The 18188-nt window shown below is 43.6% G+C and overlaps 1 protein-coding gene across 2 annotated transcripts; it reads left to right on the top strand.

The window, feature by feature from the left end:
- The first annotated feature begins 1211 nt into the window (after positions 1-1211).
- On the top strand, positions 1212-16489 carry LOC127205237 (cytochrome P450 2J4-like). 2 transcript variants are annotated; one of them, XM_051164433.1, is made up of 9 exons: positions 1212-1477; positions 4794-4956; positions 5933-6082; positions 6440-6600; positions 8984-9160; positions 11257-11395; positions 13909-14096; positions 14190-14328; positions 16304-16489. In XM_051164433.1, the coding sequence occupies exons 1-9, from the start codon at positions 1268-1270 to the stop codon at positions 16480-16482; spliced, it is 1506 nt and encodes a 501-aa protein (XP_051020390.1). In that variant the 5' UTR covers positions 1212-1267; the 3' UTR covers positions 16483-16489. The 2 variants fall into 2 exon arrangements, with proteins under 2 accessions (XP_051020390.1, XP_051020400.1); XM_051164443.1 differs by lacking the exon at positions 14190-14328 and having other exon boundaries at positions 16304-16411.
- Positions 16490-18188: the final 1699 nt, after the last annotated feature.

Genomic DNA, 18188 nt, shown 5'->3' with positions numbered 1-18188 from the left:
GATTAATCTTCTATTTCCTTTCCTATACATAGTAAATCTTCTTGGAGCTTGGTTCCTTGGAGCTAGAAGGTGGAGTAATAGCTAGACTCACAGACAAATGTTTCCTGCCTGTCCCTAGGGAATATCAGGAGGATTTCTCTTGTCCTCAGTCAGACTTCTGTTTCTGCTTCCCAACCTGCTGGCACATCCATGCCTTCTGTACTAGAATAGTGGCTGAACAGCTTCTAGAAGTCTCCAGTAATTGGGAAAGTATAGTCATGGTTTAACAACACAACCTCTTTCAATCTGAGCCTTTTAAAATCTTGACCTTCTCCAGAGGTCATGGGGGGATGGATTCTTTAACCCTAAGGCAGTAGTGTCAAAAGAACTGGGGTTTTGGTTGTTTGTCTGTCCTGCCATTTAAATGCAAACAAAGGCTGTGATCCCGAGTTCACATGGACACAACACAAGAAAGCATCTTTTAAACTCCAACACTGAAAAGTAGGACTTTTTCTCATGAAATGACATTGTGGAATAAATGAGCTGGGGAAAATAGGGTGACTCCTCCAGTGCCATTAACTGTGCATGAGTTTTGAAACAAACCAGATGCTTCTTCACTAGTATTGGGATCTTATACAGGAATCAGACTTTGCAACTAGAAATCCCTGAGTTTCCAAGTGTTCTGGTTTGGGAGTGTTTGTTTGGTTTGGTTTGGTTTACACTCATTTTCCAGTAGCCTGGCTCTCCACAACAGGCACATTGACCTTACCCTGCCTTTGTTCCAAGAGATCTTCTTTAAACGACTATGGGTTATTTATATCCCAAGGTGTTTCCTCTGGGTGATTTTATGTTATAGGCAGTGTTCATCAGCTGGAAGGAGTTCATGTCAAAACCTCCATGTAGTTCCTATGGCTCAGCTCACTAGGAAGGGGAAATGGAGGCGGGGACGGGGGCAGAGCTTGGGGGGGTGTAGGGGTGCCAGATGGGGGTTGGCCAAAGTGGAGACCTGCCAGGGGATTGGGAAAAAGTGTGATGGGCAAGGGCAGAGAGCACTGAGCAATCCCCTTAAGGTGGGCCCTGTGCTAACAGAAAGAAGTGGCTGCGACCTTTGCTCAGAGTAGGAGGGGCAGGGTGTCTGTGCCTTAGATGGAAATGGGGGGTGTGGCTGGAAGAGGTTGGGGGCGGCACGGAGACTAGAATAAATTTAGCCCAGAGCTGGGCAAAACTAGGAACCTTGAGCCTCAGCTCAGATCTTCCTTCCTCTGAAAAATCTGCTCTGGTACCAGCCATGCTCGCCGCAGCGGGCTCTCTGGTAGCCGCCATCTGGGCAGCGCTCCATCTCCGGACTCTGCTGCTGGCTGGGGTCACCTTCCTGTTCCTGGCTGATTACCTCAAACGCAGGCGCCCCAAGAACTACCCGCCAGGGCCGCCGCGCCTGCCCTTCATTGGCTGCTTTTTCCAGTTGGACTTTAAGCAGCCGCACCTGGCAGTTCAGAAGGTAGGAAGGGGTCAGGGTGCCTGCCTTTGCGGGCATCTAATCCCGTGTTGCTGGATCTGGGACTTCCGGGAACAGGGGCCATGCTCCTTTAAGAAATACTCAGCTCAATTTCCAAACAACTGGAGACTTTCATATCCTTCTCTGACATACTTCCTGTGTGAACCCATCTTGGTCAGAAAATACACTGTATGATTTGAATTCTTTAAATATGCCCGGGTCTGTTTGTCCAGATGAATGTAAGGACAGAGCATAAATCATGACAGATACATCCTACCGCTTTATTAAGTCTAAAGCCATGGCCTCAGCTTAGTTGGTTAAAGTACCTCTCAACTTCTAAGGAAAGAAAAGTGTGTGTGTGTGTCTGTGTGTGTCTGTGTGTGTGTGTTTTCTATTCCTGTTGACTGGAATTTTCTATAGACACCAGCTCTCTCTTGCTGAAACTTAGTTTTTCTACATCCTTGCTGACTGCTCACTTCAGCATGCTAAGAAAGCCACCAGCATGCCTCCAGTTCCCCTAGGAGAGAGCACGAAACTCTGCTTGGGTTCTGAAAGCTCTCTCAGCTCAATTTGAAAGACTTCTCTGTGTCCACAGATGACATAATCATGTTATCATGTAATGTCCCTCTTTATCCAGAGTAAACTTGGTTTGCCTGAATTTTCTCGCATCTCTTATCACCCTGAAAGCTTTTTTTGGGTCAGTATGTGCAAGGCATATGTTTTTTGTTTTGTGTGTTTGTTTTTAAATTTTACATACTTATAAAACTAGAAAGCATTCACCTGGACAGCATATACTTGGGAAACTTTTCATTATTCAGTTCTTATCACTAATTGGGGAAGGAAGAATACTTCTGTTTACTATTCATCTGTAAGCAGTTAAACCCTGTGTTTTATTGTTTTGTCTACTTTGCTCTGTGTTATGATACACGCACCTGCAGCTTAGGAGACTTAGCTAACACCATTTCCCACCTAAGAGAAGAGACTGCAAACATGGAGGACGCCCGTCTCCCTCTGTGGTACAGCTGTCTCAGGTGTTGTCTGCGCTCAGAGAGAACCACATCACACACTAACCTGCTCTTCACTGTCCTGCGCAGCTGGAACTCACAGGCAGAAGATTCTGACGCCTTCGCCCCTTACTCATCCTCCCATTGCTCTGTCTTTCTTCTGACCTCACAGGTTCAGTTTCCTTTCTGACCTCAGCCACTTCCTTTCTCCACTCCTTCAGAGTAGGATGCAGCAGGACACTTCTTAGCTTTGTCCCCTCCACATGCCTTTCCCCTCCACTCCTGCACTGCCTCCCCCCCCCCCCCGCACTCCTGCACTGCCTTTCCCCTCCACTCCTGCACTGCCTCTCCCCTCCACTCCTGCACTGCCTTTCCCCCATCCCCCACTCCTGCACTGTCTTTCCCCCCACTCTCCTGCACTACCTTCCCCCCCCCCGACTTCTGCACTGCCTCTCCCCTCCACTCCTGCACTGCCTTCCCCCCCACTCCTGCACTGCCTTTCCCCTCCACTCCTGCACTGCCTCTCCCCCCCACACCTACACTGCCTTTCCCCTCCACTCCTGCACTGCCTTCCCCCCCTACTTCTGCACTGCCTTCCCCGCCCCCCACTGCTGCACTGCCTTCCGACCCCACTCCTACACTGCCTTCCCCCTGACTCCCGCACTGCCTGTACCCCCCCACTCCTGCACTGCCTTCCGCCCCCCCCCCCCCACCCGCCCCGACCCCTGCACTGCCTTTCCCCTCCACTCCTACACGGCCTTTCTCCTGACTGTGGTCACTAGGTTGATGTCGGCTGCACTTAATGTTTTTAGATTTCCTCTCATTTCATTCTGGCTATTATTTTTTCCCATAAGTAGTCCCCATAAGTTTGTTGTTGCTGTGGTTTTGATTTTTGATTTTGATTTTTTTCTATTTTGTGTGTTTTCAAGATATTTTGTTTTTAGTTTCCGTATTGATTACGGATGGTTTTGCTTGATAAAGGCTTTATGCTCTTGCATTCTTCATGATAGGTTTATATCTTACCAGACTAGGAAGTTTCTGCCATTTTTCCAGTATTTTGTCTTCTATGCTTTCTCCTCCACTTGAACCTCTACATCTCTCTGTCCTGACATTGTTCTTTGCTTCCTTTCTGTGTCTTTCATTTCTGTGATAAGATTTCCCACTATTTGGAATATTTTTGTAAAAGCCACCTCGAAATACTTACTTCTCCTGTCTCCCCAACATCTGTGCCATCTCAATAAAATCAAAGTTCTCTTGGGTCTTAGTGAATTAGGTAACATCAGGGTGGTCGTTTTATGTCATGCATTGTAAGACTGATGTGCAAGCTAGATACATCTTTTACTTGTGTAGGCAGCTTTGGAGGCTCTGAACATTCACTTTTCAAATGGAAATGTAAGACTGTGTTGAGACTGTAGATAAGCCCAGCTTGTGTTCCACAGTGCTGACCTCTCAGTCTCAGCAGCAGCGCCGCATCTGTCTAGCAGAGCCACACTTCAGTACAGGAGGACAAATGCCAGCGATTGTCTCATAATTGTCCCTTAGGGAAGGTATGTCCTTATTGCTGCAAGAGAAGGGTGGGGCCAGAATTCCCTCTCAGGCTTCTTGGGGGATTCTCATCAGAACTGCTGTAGAGGCCACAAATGAGCTCACAGACTCAACCCAGGAGAGACACACAAGTGGAGAGAGTGACAAGATGGCATCCATGACCCTCATCACTGAAGCCCCTTGTAGGATTCAAAAGGGTCCCATCTTTATGGTGTTTACCCCAGAACCTCACTTTCCTTGGCTTTTGGTAAAAGAAAGAAAAGTTTGATGTGAGTTTTGCTTCTGAAAAATGCTGTCATAAATTGCAAGAAGGAAAAGATGCATTTTTATTTGATCTTGTCTGGGTTAAGGATTGGATTTTTTATGTCTTATTACAATGTCATATATGACTGTGAAGCTTCACTGATGTGTCTGGTATCACAGCAGCAGCTCATACTGAAACTGAGGCTTGGACCATCATCCCAGCCCCGTAATTTTTTTCATCCCTTCATTTTATATTTTCTATGGGTTTGCACATCGCTATCTAAGTGTAGATATATGCATAATTGAATTTTAATTCTTGTTATTAGGAAACAATCAGCACAAGCTGATTCATAGCCTTCCTTTGGGGTTTTGTGCTCCCTTAATTCAGACATTTTTCACAAACCAAGGTATAGCCATACACAGGCAAATAAGGCCCTGTCCATATGACTTCCATCGTCCACACAGGACTGCCATCACTGCACAGAGACGTGAGCACACTCACCTCTAACGACTGAAATATTTTTCAGTTTGTGAAGAAATATGGGAATGTTATCAGTCTGGATTTTGGAGTCATGTCCTCAGTGCTTATAAGCAGCCTGCCTTTAATCAAAGAAGCCTTCACGAACCTGGATGAAAATTTTTTAAACCGCCCTATATTTCCTCTACAAAAACATATCTTTGATGGAAATGGTAAGTCTTTTGTGTGTTGTAACGTATGCCTTAGTTATCCAACACTCCCATAAACCAATCCCTTCATTGAGTGCCATCTTTAATGGGAGCTGGATACCACAGTTCTTGAATGAAAGCACCCATCAGCTCACTCACGGTGTGTCCAGTGGAGAATGAAAGCACCCATCAGCTTACCCACAGTGTGTCCAGTGCAGAGTGGGCAAAACAACTTGCTTTGCAAAACTCTAGATGCCTTGATAGCAAGTAACCAGAGCACCCAGAGCCACTGCCGGACTCTCGCTGCTCTCACTTCCGTTTGCCACCTTCAGCCTTCTACCTAGGAAAAATGGATGTAAGTCAGCTTCACCCTTCTTCTAATCTTACTTGTAGCTCCTTATACTCTGTTAGTAAAACCATTAGGACCTCAGGGCTCCTAGGCAATGTTGTAATTTATTAGCATGAATACTTTATATTATCGTCAAATAAGGTTCAAAACAGAATGTACAATCTATCTAACAGAACAAAATTTTAGATGCTAATTGCTCTATGAAATATCCATTAATCTACATTAATTCACTGTGTTGTCTATTATGAGATGAATAGTGCCTTAAGATGGCATGGCTATGTCAAAATACTGTGATCAAAGAAACTTGGGAGGAAAATGTTTGTTTGGTTTATGCTTCCATATTATTGTTCAACATCAATAGAAGTATTTCATTTCTCTATCCATTGGAATGGGTCTAGTGTGTTTTGATAATAAGCCTTTGAGTTTTCTAAAAATGCTATTAAATAATATATTAGAAGTACTTACTAAACTGATTTATGTTGCCCAGGACCAGGAAATGCTAATCATGTTCCTTGTTTTGTGATATTCCCTCTAGACAGCTGGCAAGCCCCTTGTTGGCCCTTCTCCTTTCCACCACAGACGTATCCATAGAGTTTACAAGATAATTTTAGAGGAGACTCACGTCCATAACACTGAGCTTCTTCCTTCCAGGGTTGATCTTCTCCAGTGGCCAGACATGGAAGGAGCAAAGAAGGTTCGCCCTGATGACGCTGAGGAACTTTGGGTTGGGGAAGAAGAGCTTAGAGCAGCGCATACGGGAGGAAGCCCACCACCTTGTGGAGGCCATCGCAGAGGAGGGAGGTGAGCATTTCACAGGGCGGGTGCAGGGGGCTGTGGCCCCTACATTCATTGGACAGATTCCTACTAAGTGCCTGAGTCCTTGTCCTGGGCCCTGCACTGTGCTGGACACTGGGGAGTGAACAGTGAACCTCTAGCCATGACTCTGCCCGGGACTCCTGCAGCTAAGCACACAAATGGGCCACTAAACACAGTGCTGAACCTAAAGCCTGGTTGTCAGTCTGACTTCCCAGGCATGTCAGACCCATGTAGTATGTGCTGACCACTTACATGGTCCTCTATTATGTATGTCTCTCTGTCCTGAGGTATTAACAGTGCAGTATCTTTGAAAGATGCATCCTTCTCTGCCCCCACCTCCAGGACAGCCTTTTGACCCTCACTTCAGTATCAACAATGCGGTTTCCAATATCATTTGCTCCGTCACCTTCGGGGAGCGCTTTGAGTACCATGACAGCCGGTTTCAGGAGCTGCTGAGGTTACTGGATGACGCCATGTATTTGGGCTCCTCAGTAATGGTCAATGTAAGCATCCGGCTTCCTTTTGTAGGGGGAGGGGCAACTGGAGTGGGCGTAATTCAAGTACAGGTAGGGTCTTTCTTTTTTTTTTCCAGGATTTTTTGAAATTAAAATACAATGTCTTCAAGTTGAGTTTGATACAAATTTATTTCGAATTTCTCTGCTGATTTGGAAGTTTTATACAAAACGTTGTATGTACAAAATGTTTCTAATATGTTAGTGAAGTACCAACATTTATGTGATATCCATTTATGTCTACATGATGCTATTTTTTTATTGGGCAAAAATATTATTGTTGCTTTGCCTCTCTCTCTCCCAGGCCTATCCCTTGATAGCTCTCGTGCATACTCCAAGTACACTTCCTGGCTTTCCCCCTGTTTGTATTCCCATCTTTAACCCATTGTCATTGCTCATTAGTCTTTTCTCAGTGGTTAGACATTTAGTTGTTTCTCAATCAAGGTTGTTATAATAGCACTGTTGTGAGTACTGTAAGTGTCATGGTGGCCGCATCCACCCATCCTTCCTGTATTTCCATTTAGATAGTAAAGATAAGTGAGCATTACAATGGGTTCCACTGCTTACACACCCTGTCGTAAAGCTGTCGATATCGGAATACCATAACATGTAGGTCGCTCTTCAGGGTTCAGTCTTTATCCACATGTCGGTGGACTCTAAGCCCCTATATTCATTCCTGTATAAACATTCCTCTTAGAATTTTCCTGGCTGTGTCTCAAATTGTCTGGAAGGCTAAGTTTTCATCTTTATTTGATTCTAGAAGTTTGGCAATTTTCTTCGTTTCTGTTTTCAATGAGCCATTGTCTATCCAATAATCTATTTTTCACTCTGTATGTATTTGTACAGTTTCTATGGTGTGTATTGCTGTTGATTTTTAGTTTCATTACACTGTGGCCTATTTGGATATAATAGACTATTTCATTCTTTTGTATTTGGTAAGATATGGGACTTTATTCTATATAAAGTTTCATGTGCTGCCGCGAAGACAGTGTTTTCTGTTTCTCTTACATGAAATAGTCTCTCCCTCTCTCTCTCTCATATATATATATATATATATATATATATATATATATATATATATGGGAAGGCATCAAAAATATTTCTCAATAGTGAAAAAGTTCAAGAATTCAAATGCATGTAAGAAAAGAAACAGAATACTAAATAAATCAAAGTCAAAATACTATTAAATGCAAGGGGAGGGCACAGGGCATATGAAAAGAAAAATAATGTGTCAAAGAGAAATTTTATTGCCTTCAAATTGAAGAAAAACTTGATAAATAGCATTAGATGAATCCATGAAGGTAAATAAAAACTAAAAATGTAATGAGGAAAACACTGTCCACTCAGAAATCCTGCAAATGCAAAGAGAGAGAGAGAGAGAGAGAGAGACAGACAGACAGACAGAGACAGAGAGAGACAGAGAGAGAGAACCAATAAAAGAAAAGCAATTGACTCAGTCATGTTCTGAGCCATCAAAAATTGGAGACTGCTGCTTACGCGCGTGCAGGAGGAGGTGAGCCGAGCCTGCGGACGCCTGTCTTGCCTTTGGCTTATGCTCTTTCTGAGTCTGCAATGGAGCAAGCATCCCATGGCTTCAGAATTGCCCTCACCACATCTTTTCCTTCCATGGGTAGCAGGGGCCTCTGCTGGCCGGACTTAGCTTTGCATGGTGGTCAGGGAATATCTTCTCACATATTCGTAGACTTCCTAGATTATGTCACCTGGTGAGACTGTCAGGTGGGGGTGTATACCAAGTGTGTTGAGGGTGCGGGAAGCAAGAGGACCTGTGTTCATATATTCATGAGCCGTTGAGTACTGAACAGCCCACTGCAGGTCTGGCCCTCTAGGTGTCATGTACACCAGGGTTTCAGAGTCAGAGTTTCAGGGTTCTATAGCAATGAATAAGAGATGGTTAGTTCCATAATATGACACAGCCAGATGGTTTCAGACTCAGACTTATCAAGCTCCAGGCTACATTTGAGTTGGAAGGTAAACGTGTACCCACTGCATGTGGAGCTGTCTCCCCGTGTGTGCTTCCCAGCCCTGATCTCACTTCCTGCCACCTTCATGCTTTGGCCCTTCAGTGTCCTTGATGGCATCGGGATCAGAATTAAGACAACGACTGAACATTGTAAAGACCTCACACAGCTATGGTGTGTGTCCCGGCGGGGGAAACACTTGGGCCAGTGAAAAGTGGTCTGAGTGTGCTGCATTATGCGTGGGAAGGTTGAAATACCTCTCAGCGGGTGTGAAGGAAAGCAGCCATCCAAATGTTTTTCACAGTTCCAATGTGGGAAATGAGTAGGGAAAGACTGTCTTGAAACACAAAGTGACTTCATGGGGTCTCCACCATTGTCTTCTTCTCCATAATTAGCTCTACAACATCTTCCCATGGATAATAAAACATCTCCCAGGACAACACCAAACACTGCTGACTACCTGGAGAAGACTGAAATTATATATTTCTGATATAATTGCCAATCACCGCAAAGACTGGAACCCTGAGGAGCCGAGAGACTTCATTGATGCTTTCCTCAATGAAATGACAAAGGTGGGGAAATGTGGCCTATGTCTTCTTACTAAAAGATTGGAGTAGAATAGATTCCAATTCACTCAGCAGCAGCAGTTTACCACAGTGGTAGAGCTTTACCATAGCACATACTTTCTCGTTCTCTCATAGTTCTAGATAGTCCCAGTAATCCTGTCTGCCAGGCAAGCTACTTTGGATGGAAATAGAAACTTCAATGCCTTGTGTTTCCTGTCTCCTGGGGGACTTTGATGCTTGTTCCTGGGGCTCCTTGCTCCATCTCCAATACCAATATTACAGCGACTTTTTTTCTTTCTGATCCCTTTACATCTTATTTCTCTGGTTTTAACCCTGAGGACCCCTCTTATAAAGATGGCCTTTCCCCTGAAATTAATCATATCTACAGGTAGCATGCTATGGTTACAGGGATGAGAACATGACTAACTTTGTAGATTAATCCATGGTAACATAACCTTGGGATGTTGAGGTCTTTAGAAATACAGGGCTTGCTACCATTTGCCTTGAGGTCCTGGCAATGCCCAGATTCTCTCTTCATCCCCTCTCCCACTTGTCTTTTTCCTATATATGAAGGAGTTGTACACAAAAATAAAAGTAGCAGTTCAGTTTCAGAACTCTATTTTGTTATAAGTTGGTCCAAGTTTGGGCCAACTGGATCTCCAATCTGGACCTCACTGCAACAGACAAACTTCAGCTATGTAGGTGGTAAGTTCAGCTTCCATATCTAAGTGAGGAATCTGTCTGTCCCTAGGCTGCATATCAGTACTACTCAACAAAGGCAAGAAGACACTGAACAAATATATTAGTTAACTGCATCCCCGTGACAACAATGTGTTGTAGCAACAACTTAATAAAGCAATAATATATTCTGGTTGGGTTTCAGGTTTCAGTCTGTCATGGTGGGTGATAAAACAGCTCAGTCCATGGCACAGAAGGGTTTGGTGTAGGTGTTCACATCACAGTGTGTCAGGAAGCAGAAACAAGGAAGGAACCACGGTTTGGTGAAACTGTAAGGGTTACTGTCCCTCCCCAGGGGTGCCTAGCCCCTTTGGCTAGACAGTCTATTTCTATTCCTGAGAATGTCCCAAATACTGTCAGTGAGAGGAACCAGGTATTTAAAACACAAGTCTGAGGAGGAACATCTTGAATTCAAGACATATAGTGTAAAATACAAGCCCTTGATTCTGGAAGGCCTCTGGCTAATACATAACAGTGAATCTGTCATAGATTCTTTAATTCACTGGATTATGGCCTCCTCCTCTGCCTGGGCACAGTGATAAATATTATGTATTTATTTATTTTTGCATCTTCTCTGTTATTTTATCTTCTTGGCATAATATTGATAGAAGCAGTGTTTTATTCCCAGAGGAGGAGGCACATATAAGTTACCATCTAAAGGAAAGATATGAGACTACCAATACTGAGAGCAGCATTAACAAACTGATGCTTCTGGAGGAAGTGAATAAAGCTCGTGTAGTGTCATAAAGGAGGATTGATGGAATTGGTGAAGTTCTAATTCTGCAAAAATGGTGCAGGTAGGAGAATCAGCGAACACAGAAGAGTTATAGTAATCCTTCTGGGACCAGCAAAGTCACCTGTTGAGTACTGTCCGTGAGCCTGTTGTATTCCCCACAAGGAGTAATGGTGTGCTACGATGTGTGGGTTTTTTTTTTTTGTTTGTTTGTTTGTTTGTTTTGTTTTGTTTTTCGAGACAGGGTTTCTCTGTGTAGCCTTGGCCATCCTGGACTCACTTTGTAGACCAGATGATGTGTGTTTTATTCTCGTCATCCACACTGATGTAGGATAACACAAAGGGAATGTCCCAGGCCGTACAGATATTTAATGAAATGGCAAAAAAGGAAAACCAAATAGCTTTTCTAAATTATATTTTCTTCCAACTGTACAAAAAAAACTTTTCCAAAAGTGTAGTAATAGGAAAATGTTGCTTTGATTTTCATCCAGCCAAATGCTTCCAGCACTTGAGGATCTAAGGCAGCATCATTCTGAATGAATTAATCCAGTTCATTCCTCAGGGTAAGGGACCAGTGTTCTGAGGCAATCACAAATTCTCTCGATAAACTAATTCACACTGTCTTCTCTAGTACCCAGACAAGACCACAAGCTTCAATGAAGAAAGCCTCGTCTGCAGCACTCTGGACCTCTTCATTGCTGGCACAGAGACAACGTCGACGACACTGCGCTGGGCTCTGCTCTACATGGCCCTCTACCCAGAAGTGCAAGGTGAGCATGTGCAGACTGCACCTGGACAAGGCAGAATGGGGCCAGGAGAAGTGGGACATGGTGACATGAGAAGGGGTGGGACATCTGTGAGGCAGTGCACGCCTGGAAGGGGGACATCCTACACATGTTCTGACGAGGCCATGAGGGCTCCAGGAGTGCAGATATTACAACTCAAAAATATTGGAGTTTGGGAGACGAGAGAGAAGTCAATTTACATTGTGGTAGATTCCAGCAAGAATGACATTATCACACAACAGTCATCCTCCCTTTTTAGCAATCTTCCCCATTTGGGGTACTGTCCTAACTCTTTATTCTGGTATCTGTTGTCTTCTGATATGCACCTTTCTGCCAGGCCAGGAATCTGCCTGTCTCTGACTAAGGTAACAAAAAGTGCAGACTACCACATTTTAAGTTTGTTCTGTGATCCTGACTCATGTCTCATGCTTGCATGGCAATCAATTTACTAACTGAGTAAATGCTATTAATACATATTACACATGTCATTAGTGTTATTAATACATTACTGTAACCATGTTATACATATCCATCTGGGTTACTACTTAAAATGCTTTTCTTGCTGACGGTACATTTTTTAAGAAAGCTAAAAATCTAGTGAGTTACAATTCAGGCTTGTCTTCTGAAACAAAGATTCCAGGATAGCAGTATATTTCCAAAAGCTTTTAAAACATATGTATTTATTTTATGTGTGTTTGTGTATGCTTGCATGCTCTCTTTCCATGTGTGCATATGTAGAGCCAAAGAAAATTTTGGAACTTGGTCTTGCCTATCGTGTAGGTCCCTGAGCTCAATCATACCAGGTTTGGCATAGGTGCTAAGCCATCTCTCCATCTCATATATTAATTGGTAGAAATATAATTCAGGTTCATTTTGTAGTATTAACAATAGTCAACAGATAGGAGCATCTTGGATACTCATGGGCCATGAGTAAAGTTTAGTACAGAAATTCAGCCCTAATGAAAAACATCCTGATACATACATGAACATGAGGAACAAAAATCCTGCACACTCAACTGTACAAATTCCATACAATAGCTAAGTTTGTGGGCACAGAAGGTAGAATACAAGAGGGACAGACCAAAAATTGGAAAGACATAGGACTTATTTTGCAAGATGAAATGTTCCTGTCATTACTTTTACAGCCATATAGATATATTTAATATTATTTCCCTGTACACTTAAAAATGATAAGAAAAGCTCTGAGTTTTGGCCCATATCATTAAACAAAATGAGACTGAGACAAGAGTGTTAAAAACCCAAGATGAATATGGACATAGATTTGCCCTCCCTAAAAATGACCGCAGTTCTTCTGATCAGATTTACGTTATATGAATTTTCTCCCCAATTAATTCTTTTCTATGTGCAGTGGTGCCCATGGGAGATGCTTATACATCTCTCTCAGGAGAGGGAGCCAGGCTGGACCTTGTAAAGTACCTAGAGTCCCAATTCCTTTTCAGCTGTGGCTGTGTTGAGCTCAGGTGAGGCCCAATGCACTCTACAGTAACTGCCATGAGGATTGGCTTTGCACCTGCAGGAAGGGAAGTGGGGAAGGAACCAGACATTGGCTCTACAAGCCTGTTCCAAGGGTGAAGCATCATGCCACATTTTCTCATTAAGCAATCTAGGAAATGACATTTTTTTTTTAGCTAGAAAACCATGTAAACCACTGAATCTCTATACTCTTAAAAAAAAATGTGGAAAAGATATTGAGACAGAGTATATGTCATGTATTGTTATGGCTACGTCAGTTCATGTTCATCTCAAAATTCCCTTATGATAAGGCTGATTTATTTAGCAATCAGACGAGGGAACTGAAGCTCAAAGAATTTCAGCAGCTTCACCATCAGTGTCTCCCCGAAATACTTAGCTCTCTACCGCCCAGGACGACATTTGTCCCCAAAATACTTAGCTCTCTACCGCCCAGGACGACATTTGTCCTTGAAAATTTTGTCTGCAAATGTGCAGTGTCTCAGTGTTTGTGTCCTCCCTATAAATTCATAGAAACTTAGTTACCAGTGGCATGGAAAGGAGAGTTTGTCCTTTAAAAAGAGGAACCAGAGAGGTTCTTTCCACCTGTGGCATGAGGATACAAGAAAGCTTTCCCAACTATGAGAAAGGAAATTGGCCTTTGCCAGACGAGAAATCTATTGATCTCGTGATCTTAAAATTCACAAACTCTACAAGAGGGAAAATAAAAGTATATTGTTGATAATCTATTCAGTAAAAAGTATTTATTTATAGAAATCTGAATAGATACGGTTATGAGCTTAGCAATGATGATCCTAGTTATTCAGTTCAGAATATATGAAAATTAATGTCTATGCTGTAGGCTTGAAGAAAGTTATATAGAGTTTGTGGTTTTCTAAATCAGGCATTTTAGGTTGTGGAAACTTTTCTTTCCTTACAGACATGGTGTTAGATGAGATAAAAGCAAGTAAGTTTTAGAAGACAACATTAAAATTTAAAACTTAGTGGTGTATCCCATCTCCTTGAAGAAAAAATACAGGCAGAGATTGACAGAGTGATTGGCCAAGGAAGACTGCCCAGCCTGGCTGACCGAGATTCCATGCCCTACACCAATGCTGCGATCCATGAGGTGCAGAGAATGGGCAATATTGTTCCTATGAACGTTCCCAGGGAAGTGGCAGTTGACACTACACTGGCTGGATTCCACCTGCCCAAGGTAAGTAGGCTCAGGCATGGGAGTTTGGTGCCCACCAGCCCTCTGTGTGTGTGGATTCCATATATTGTCTTGAGTCTTTATCCCTTTCCCTAGGGGTCTATAGTCATGACCAATTTCACCGCACTGCACATGGACCCCAAAGAATGGGCCACGCCTGACGTCTTCAATCCTGAGCACTTTCTGGAGAACGGACAGTTTAAGAAGAGAGACTCCTTTCTGCCGTTCTCAATGGGTGAGTAGTAATGAGAAGGAAGCAGGTCAGAAATCTACCGCATCTCCTCCCTCTCTGCTGGGATTCTCACAGAGCAGCAGGCCCAGGATGATGCCATTTTGAGGTTGGTTTCAGCCCAGCGCCACCACCCACACACTGTCAGCCCCACTCCCCCCACTTGCTTCTGATGGAGATTTTAACTTCCCTTGCCCTGTTTTCTACAACACTGACAACAGAGACCCAATCCCTGCCTCCTGCTGACCAACACAGCTGGATACCTGGCGTTGCATAAATATTTTGAGTGTCACAAGTTCTTTTTAGGTGATAACTCCTTACAGGGAAGAGAGCTGAGTTTCAGTAGGTTTTAATTTATTCAATAGATTTAGCTGTCATCTGCTGAAGTGAACTGGCTTCTGTCCCACAAACACTCCGCAAATAGGTCTTATCTGTTAGAATTGAAATTCCTTTTGTTAAGTGCAGTTAGTTCATTCATCTGCTACACTCCCTGACAAACAGAAGGAAAGCTGTGATCTCTCTTTCTCCCTTGTGCTGTCTGACAGACAAGTTACTAAAGATTGTAGTAACAGTATTGTGAAATCAATAGCCAAATGTTCTATTATATTCTAGATATCGGCATGTATATGTTTCATGTTATTCCAAGTAATTTTGCAATTCCTTAATTCTATAAATATGATTTATTATCTGCAACACGTCCAACCTGAGAGCATGAAATGGTGGGATAGAAGACGAGGCAGAGCTGCCCCCTTGGTGCACATGTCCCACTGCAGCCTTTCACATTGGCCTTAGTCAGCAGCACAGAGATAAAGACACAGACCCAGCCAAGTGTGCTCCACCTGGAGCTCAGTGTCCAACAGACTTTCCCACCCAGAAGCTTGTGGTTTCCTAACACTGCCTCCTGACGGTGACAAAATGCTGCACTGATGCCACCTTGGAAAGCTTAACAAGGTCATCACTTTTTTTGCTTATCTAAGGCAGTGTCACTTCTGGGGACACTGAGGCTCAGGAAAGGAGAAGCCTGAATTTGCCCTCTTGATCCACAGCCAGTGTTTGTCAGTGCTGGGCTGCCCTTGGTGTGTCCAGCAGGACTGGTTCTGCCCTCTTTGTCTTTCCACCTGGGGATGTCTGCCCCTTTGTTCATTGTGCACAACTCCATTGACTAGGAAAACTGATAGGACACTGGGACTCTGCCCAGTCTTCCTGTTTATAAAAAACTGAAAAGTTGTGAATTATAGCTACACAGTTCACTTATTCTAAGTTAGTGAATCAGACAGGAAATATGGAACATCTAGAGATATTATTACCCATCTTACATTCCAAATAAATGCTTTGTGTGGTAAGTCCCGACCCTAAGGTGAGAAGAATGTGAGCCGATCCCCATCTATGGCTTCCACAGGAAGATGTTCTTCCAGGCCCATTGCTGCCCATGTACACGCCTTGTCTTCAACTATAGTTCAAAATCCTCTTCCCACAGGGGCCCTATGCCCCAAGCAGTTTAAACTACTCTCCCATCTGCACCTGTTGTAAACAAAAGTGGCAGCACACAGAAACTCACCAATACGATGTTATTAAAAATGTTATTCTCACTCTAAAGTGCAGGCTTCATTAGCAGGCCAGTTGTGTCAGATAAGCACCATAGCAATATTTTTATTAATAATCAGGTAGGAAAGGAATAAGTGCCTACTTTCATCCCTTAAGCAAATTCCGAACAACGAGAGATAAAGAATTCTTTCTTACTTAAGACCACATGCCCAGAGAATTGACAGAACAGTGTCCAAGGCTAATGTTTTTACTTGTAGTTTCATTCTCTTTGCAGTTTGAAACTTAGCACAACAGTTATGGGCCTGTTCATTTTAAGATTACCCAAGTTCATGTCCTATGTATCAGTTAGCATCTTGCTGTATAACAAGCAGTCGCAAGCCAGCAGGCACCGATGCTAGCTGTGAAAACATCTCATCTTCTCTTCTATATCCTGCAGGAAAGAGAGCTTGCCTTGGAGAACAGTTGGCCAGGTCTGAGCTGTTCATTTTCTTCACTACCCTTGTGCAAAAATTTACCTTCAAGCCGCCAGCTAATGAGAAGCTGAGCACGAAGTTCAGATTTGGCATCACCATGTCCCCAGTCAGCCACCGCATCTGTGCTGTCCCGAGATTGTGATGTCAGAAAAGGGAAGAAGAAAGAACTGAGGAACACACTGGGCCATTGTGGCCCTCATACATGCAGTGAGAGAAGGAAGGTGACTAGGGGAAGACGGGAGGGACTAGGCTAAAGTCAGGGCATCTGTACCCCGGACCGCTGTGGCCGCCACATAGGTGGTGGGTAGATCTCTTAGGTGCTCTGTGGTAAATCTTTTCATCTACGAGTCCCAAAGAGAATTATGGCTCCTCCTGTAAAGAAAGTGCTTGTACACACAAAATGGTGGGACAAAAAACAGCAGATAACATTGTACCTTCCATTCGCTTCCTGCCTACTTCATAAATGTGCATTTGCTTCTGGATATTAAACTGATTCCTTTGAAAGTGGCACAGAGTTCTTGCCTCCATTTCAGAGCCTATGGAAGCCTGCTGAGCACAGATCTTCGGATAGACAACTAAGTATGCCTGGAAGGCTGTGGTGTGGGGTCATCTTCCTGGCTATATGTGGAGTCTCCAAAACTAAAGAGAGCACAAGGCTCTTTTTACAATGGGAGATGCTCATGTCCAAGATAAGACCAAATTCTGCTTTGGCACAAACATGCTTCTCTATGCACCTGAAAGCACATTTCCTTATACGATTCTAATATACTCATGTACTCAACAGCACCACTTAACTCCCATAAATTTACAGGGTGGTTTTCTTTCTACAAGCCAGGATAAGTCATTTATCATCGTGCTCCATGACTGGTGACAGACAGATGGCCTTGTCATATGTTCACACAGGTGCATAGTTAACTTCCATACTCAAAATGAGGCAAAACCTTACTTGCAAATTAAAGGAAGTTGGACAAGTCACAGAGGCTGAAAGCCTCTGTTCTTCACCTTATAGAGTTACTGGGAGCAGGGCCAGCCCTATCCCAACACACTAGATATTTAATTTACAGGGTCAACTATCATGTTTCTACACTAAGCCTGAAATATTGGAGACAGTTGGTTATGACTCCTGACAGAAATGTCCACCCATGCACGCAGGGTACAGAGCTCATTTTAGTCAGTGCTCACAGAAAAGTATCTAATGAGTCACCCTGCCAATTCAAAAATTATACCCAGATTTTGCGATTGCAGTTTATAAGCAATCAATGATGCTGGAGGTCCAGTGCTCTTTCACATAGCCGTGATGCTCTGATACCCCTTCCCTTCCCTTCCCATCTTTATTTCTGCCTGATACCCAGACTACAAGCCATATGACAGGAAAAAACAGCAAAGCTTCTCAGCCTGTGAACCTCCTCTCAACACTCTGTTACAAGGAGACATCGTGTGCAACAGTGAAAACAAGGCAGGACAATGAGGGACTTAGAAGAGGGAAGGAGGAGCTGGGCGTGGTGGCACACGCCTTTAATCCCAGCACTCGGGAGGCAGAGGCAGGCGGATCGCTGTGAGTTCGAGGTCAGCCTGGTCTACAAAGTGAGTCCAGGATGGCCAAGGCTACACAGAGAAACCCTGTCTTGAAAAACAAACAAACAACAAAAAAAAAAAAAAAAAAACAAGGAAGAAGAAGGATGCTAAATGCCCTGAGTCTTAAGAAGGAATGCCTGGCTAGGAAAAGCTGGACTGCATGTAGTGGGGCAAGTGTGGAGGAAGGATGTTGAGGATGAATATAAGGCGAAATTTGGCTTAGTAACTAAGTACCAAAGGTGGCTTCCTGGGGGAAGAAGTGGCTTAATCAGA

Source organism: Acomys russatus, chromosome 2 (genome assembly GCF_903995435.1).
Source record: "Acomys russatus chromosome 2, mAcoRus1.1, whole genome shotgun sequence".
In the NCBI taxonomy this organism is placed as follows: Eukaryota; Metazoa; Chordata; class Mammalia; order Rodentia; family Muridae; genus Acomys; species Acomys russatus.
Note: the sequence above shows the minus strand (reverse complement) of the source record. Positions and strands in the feature narration are given on the sequence as shown.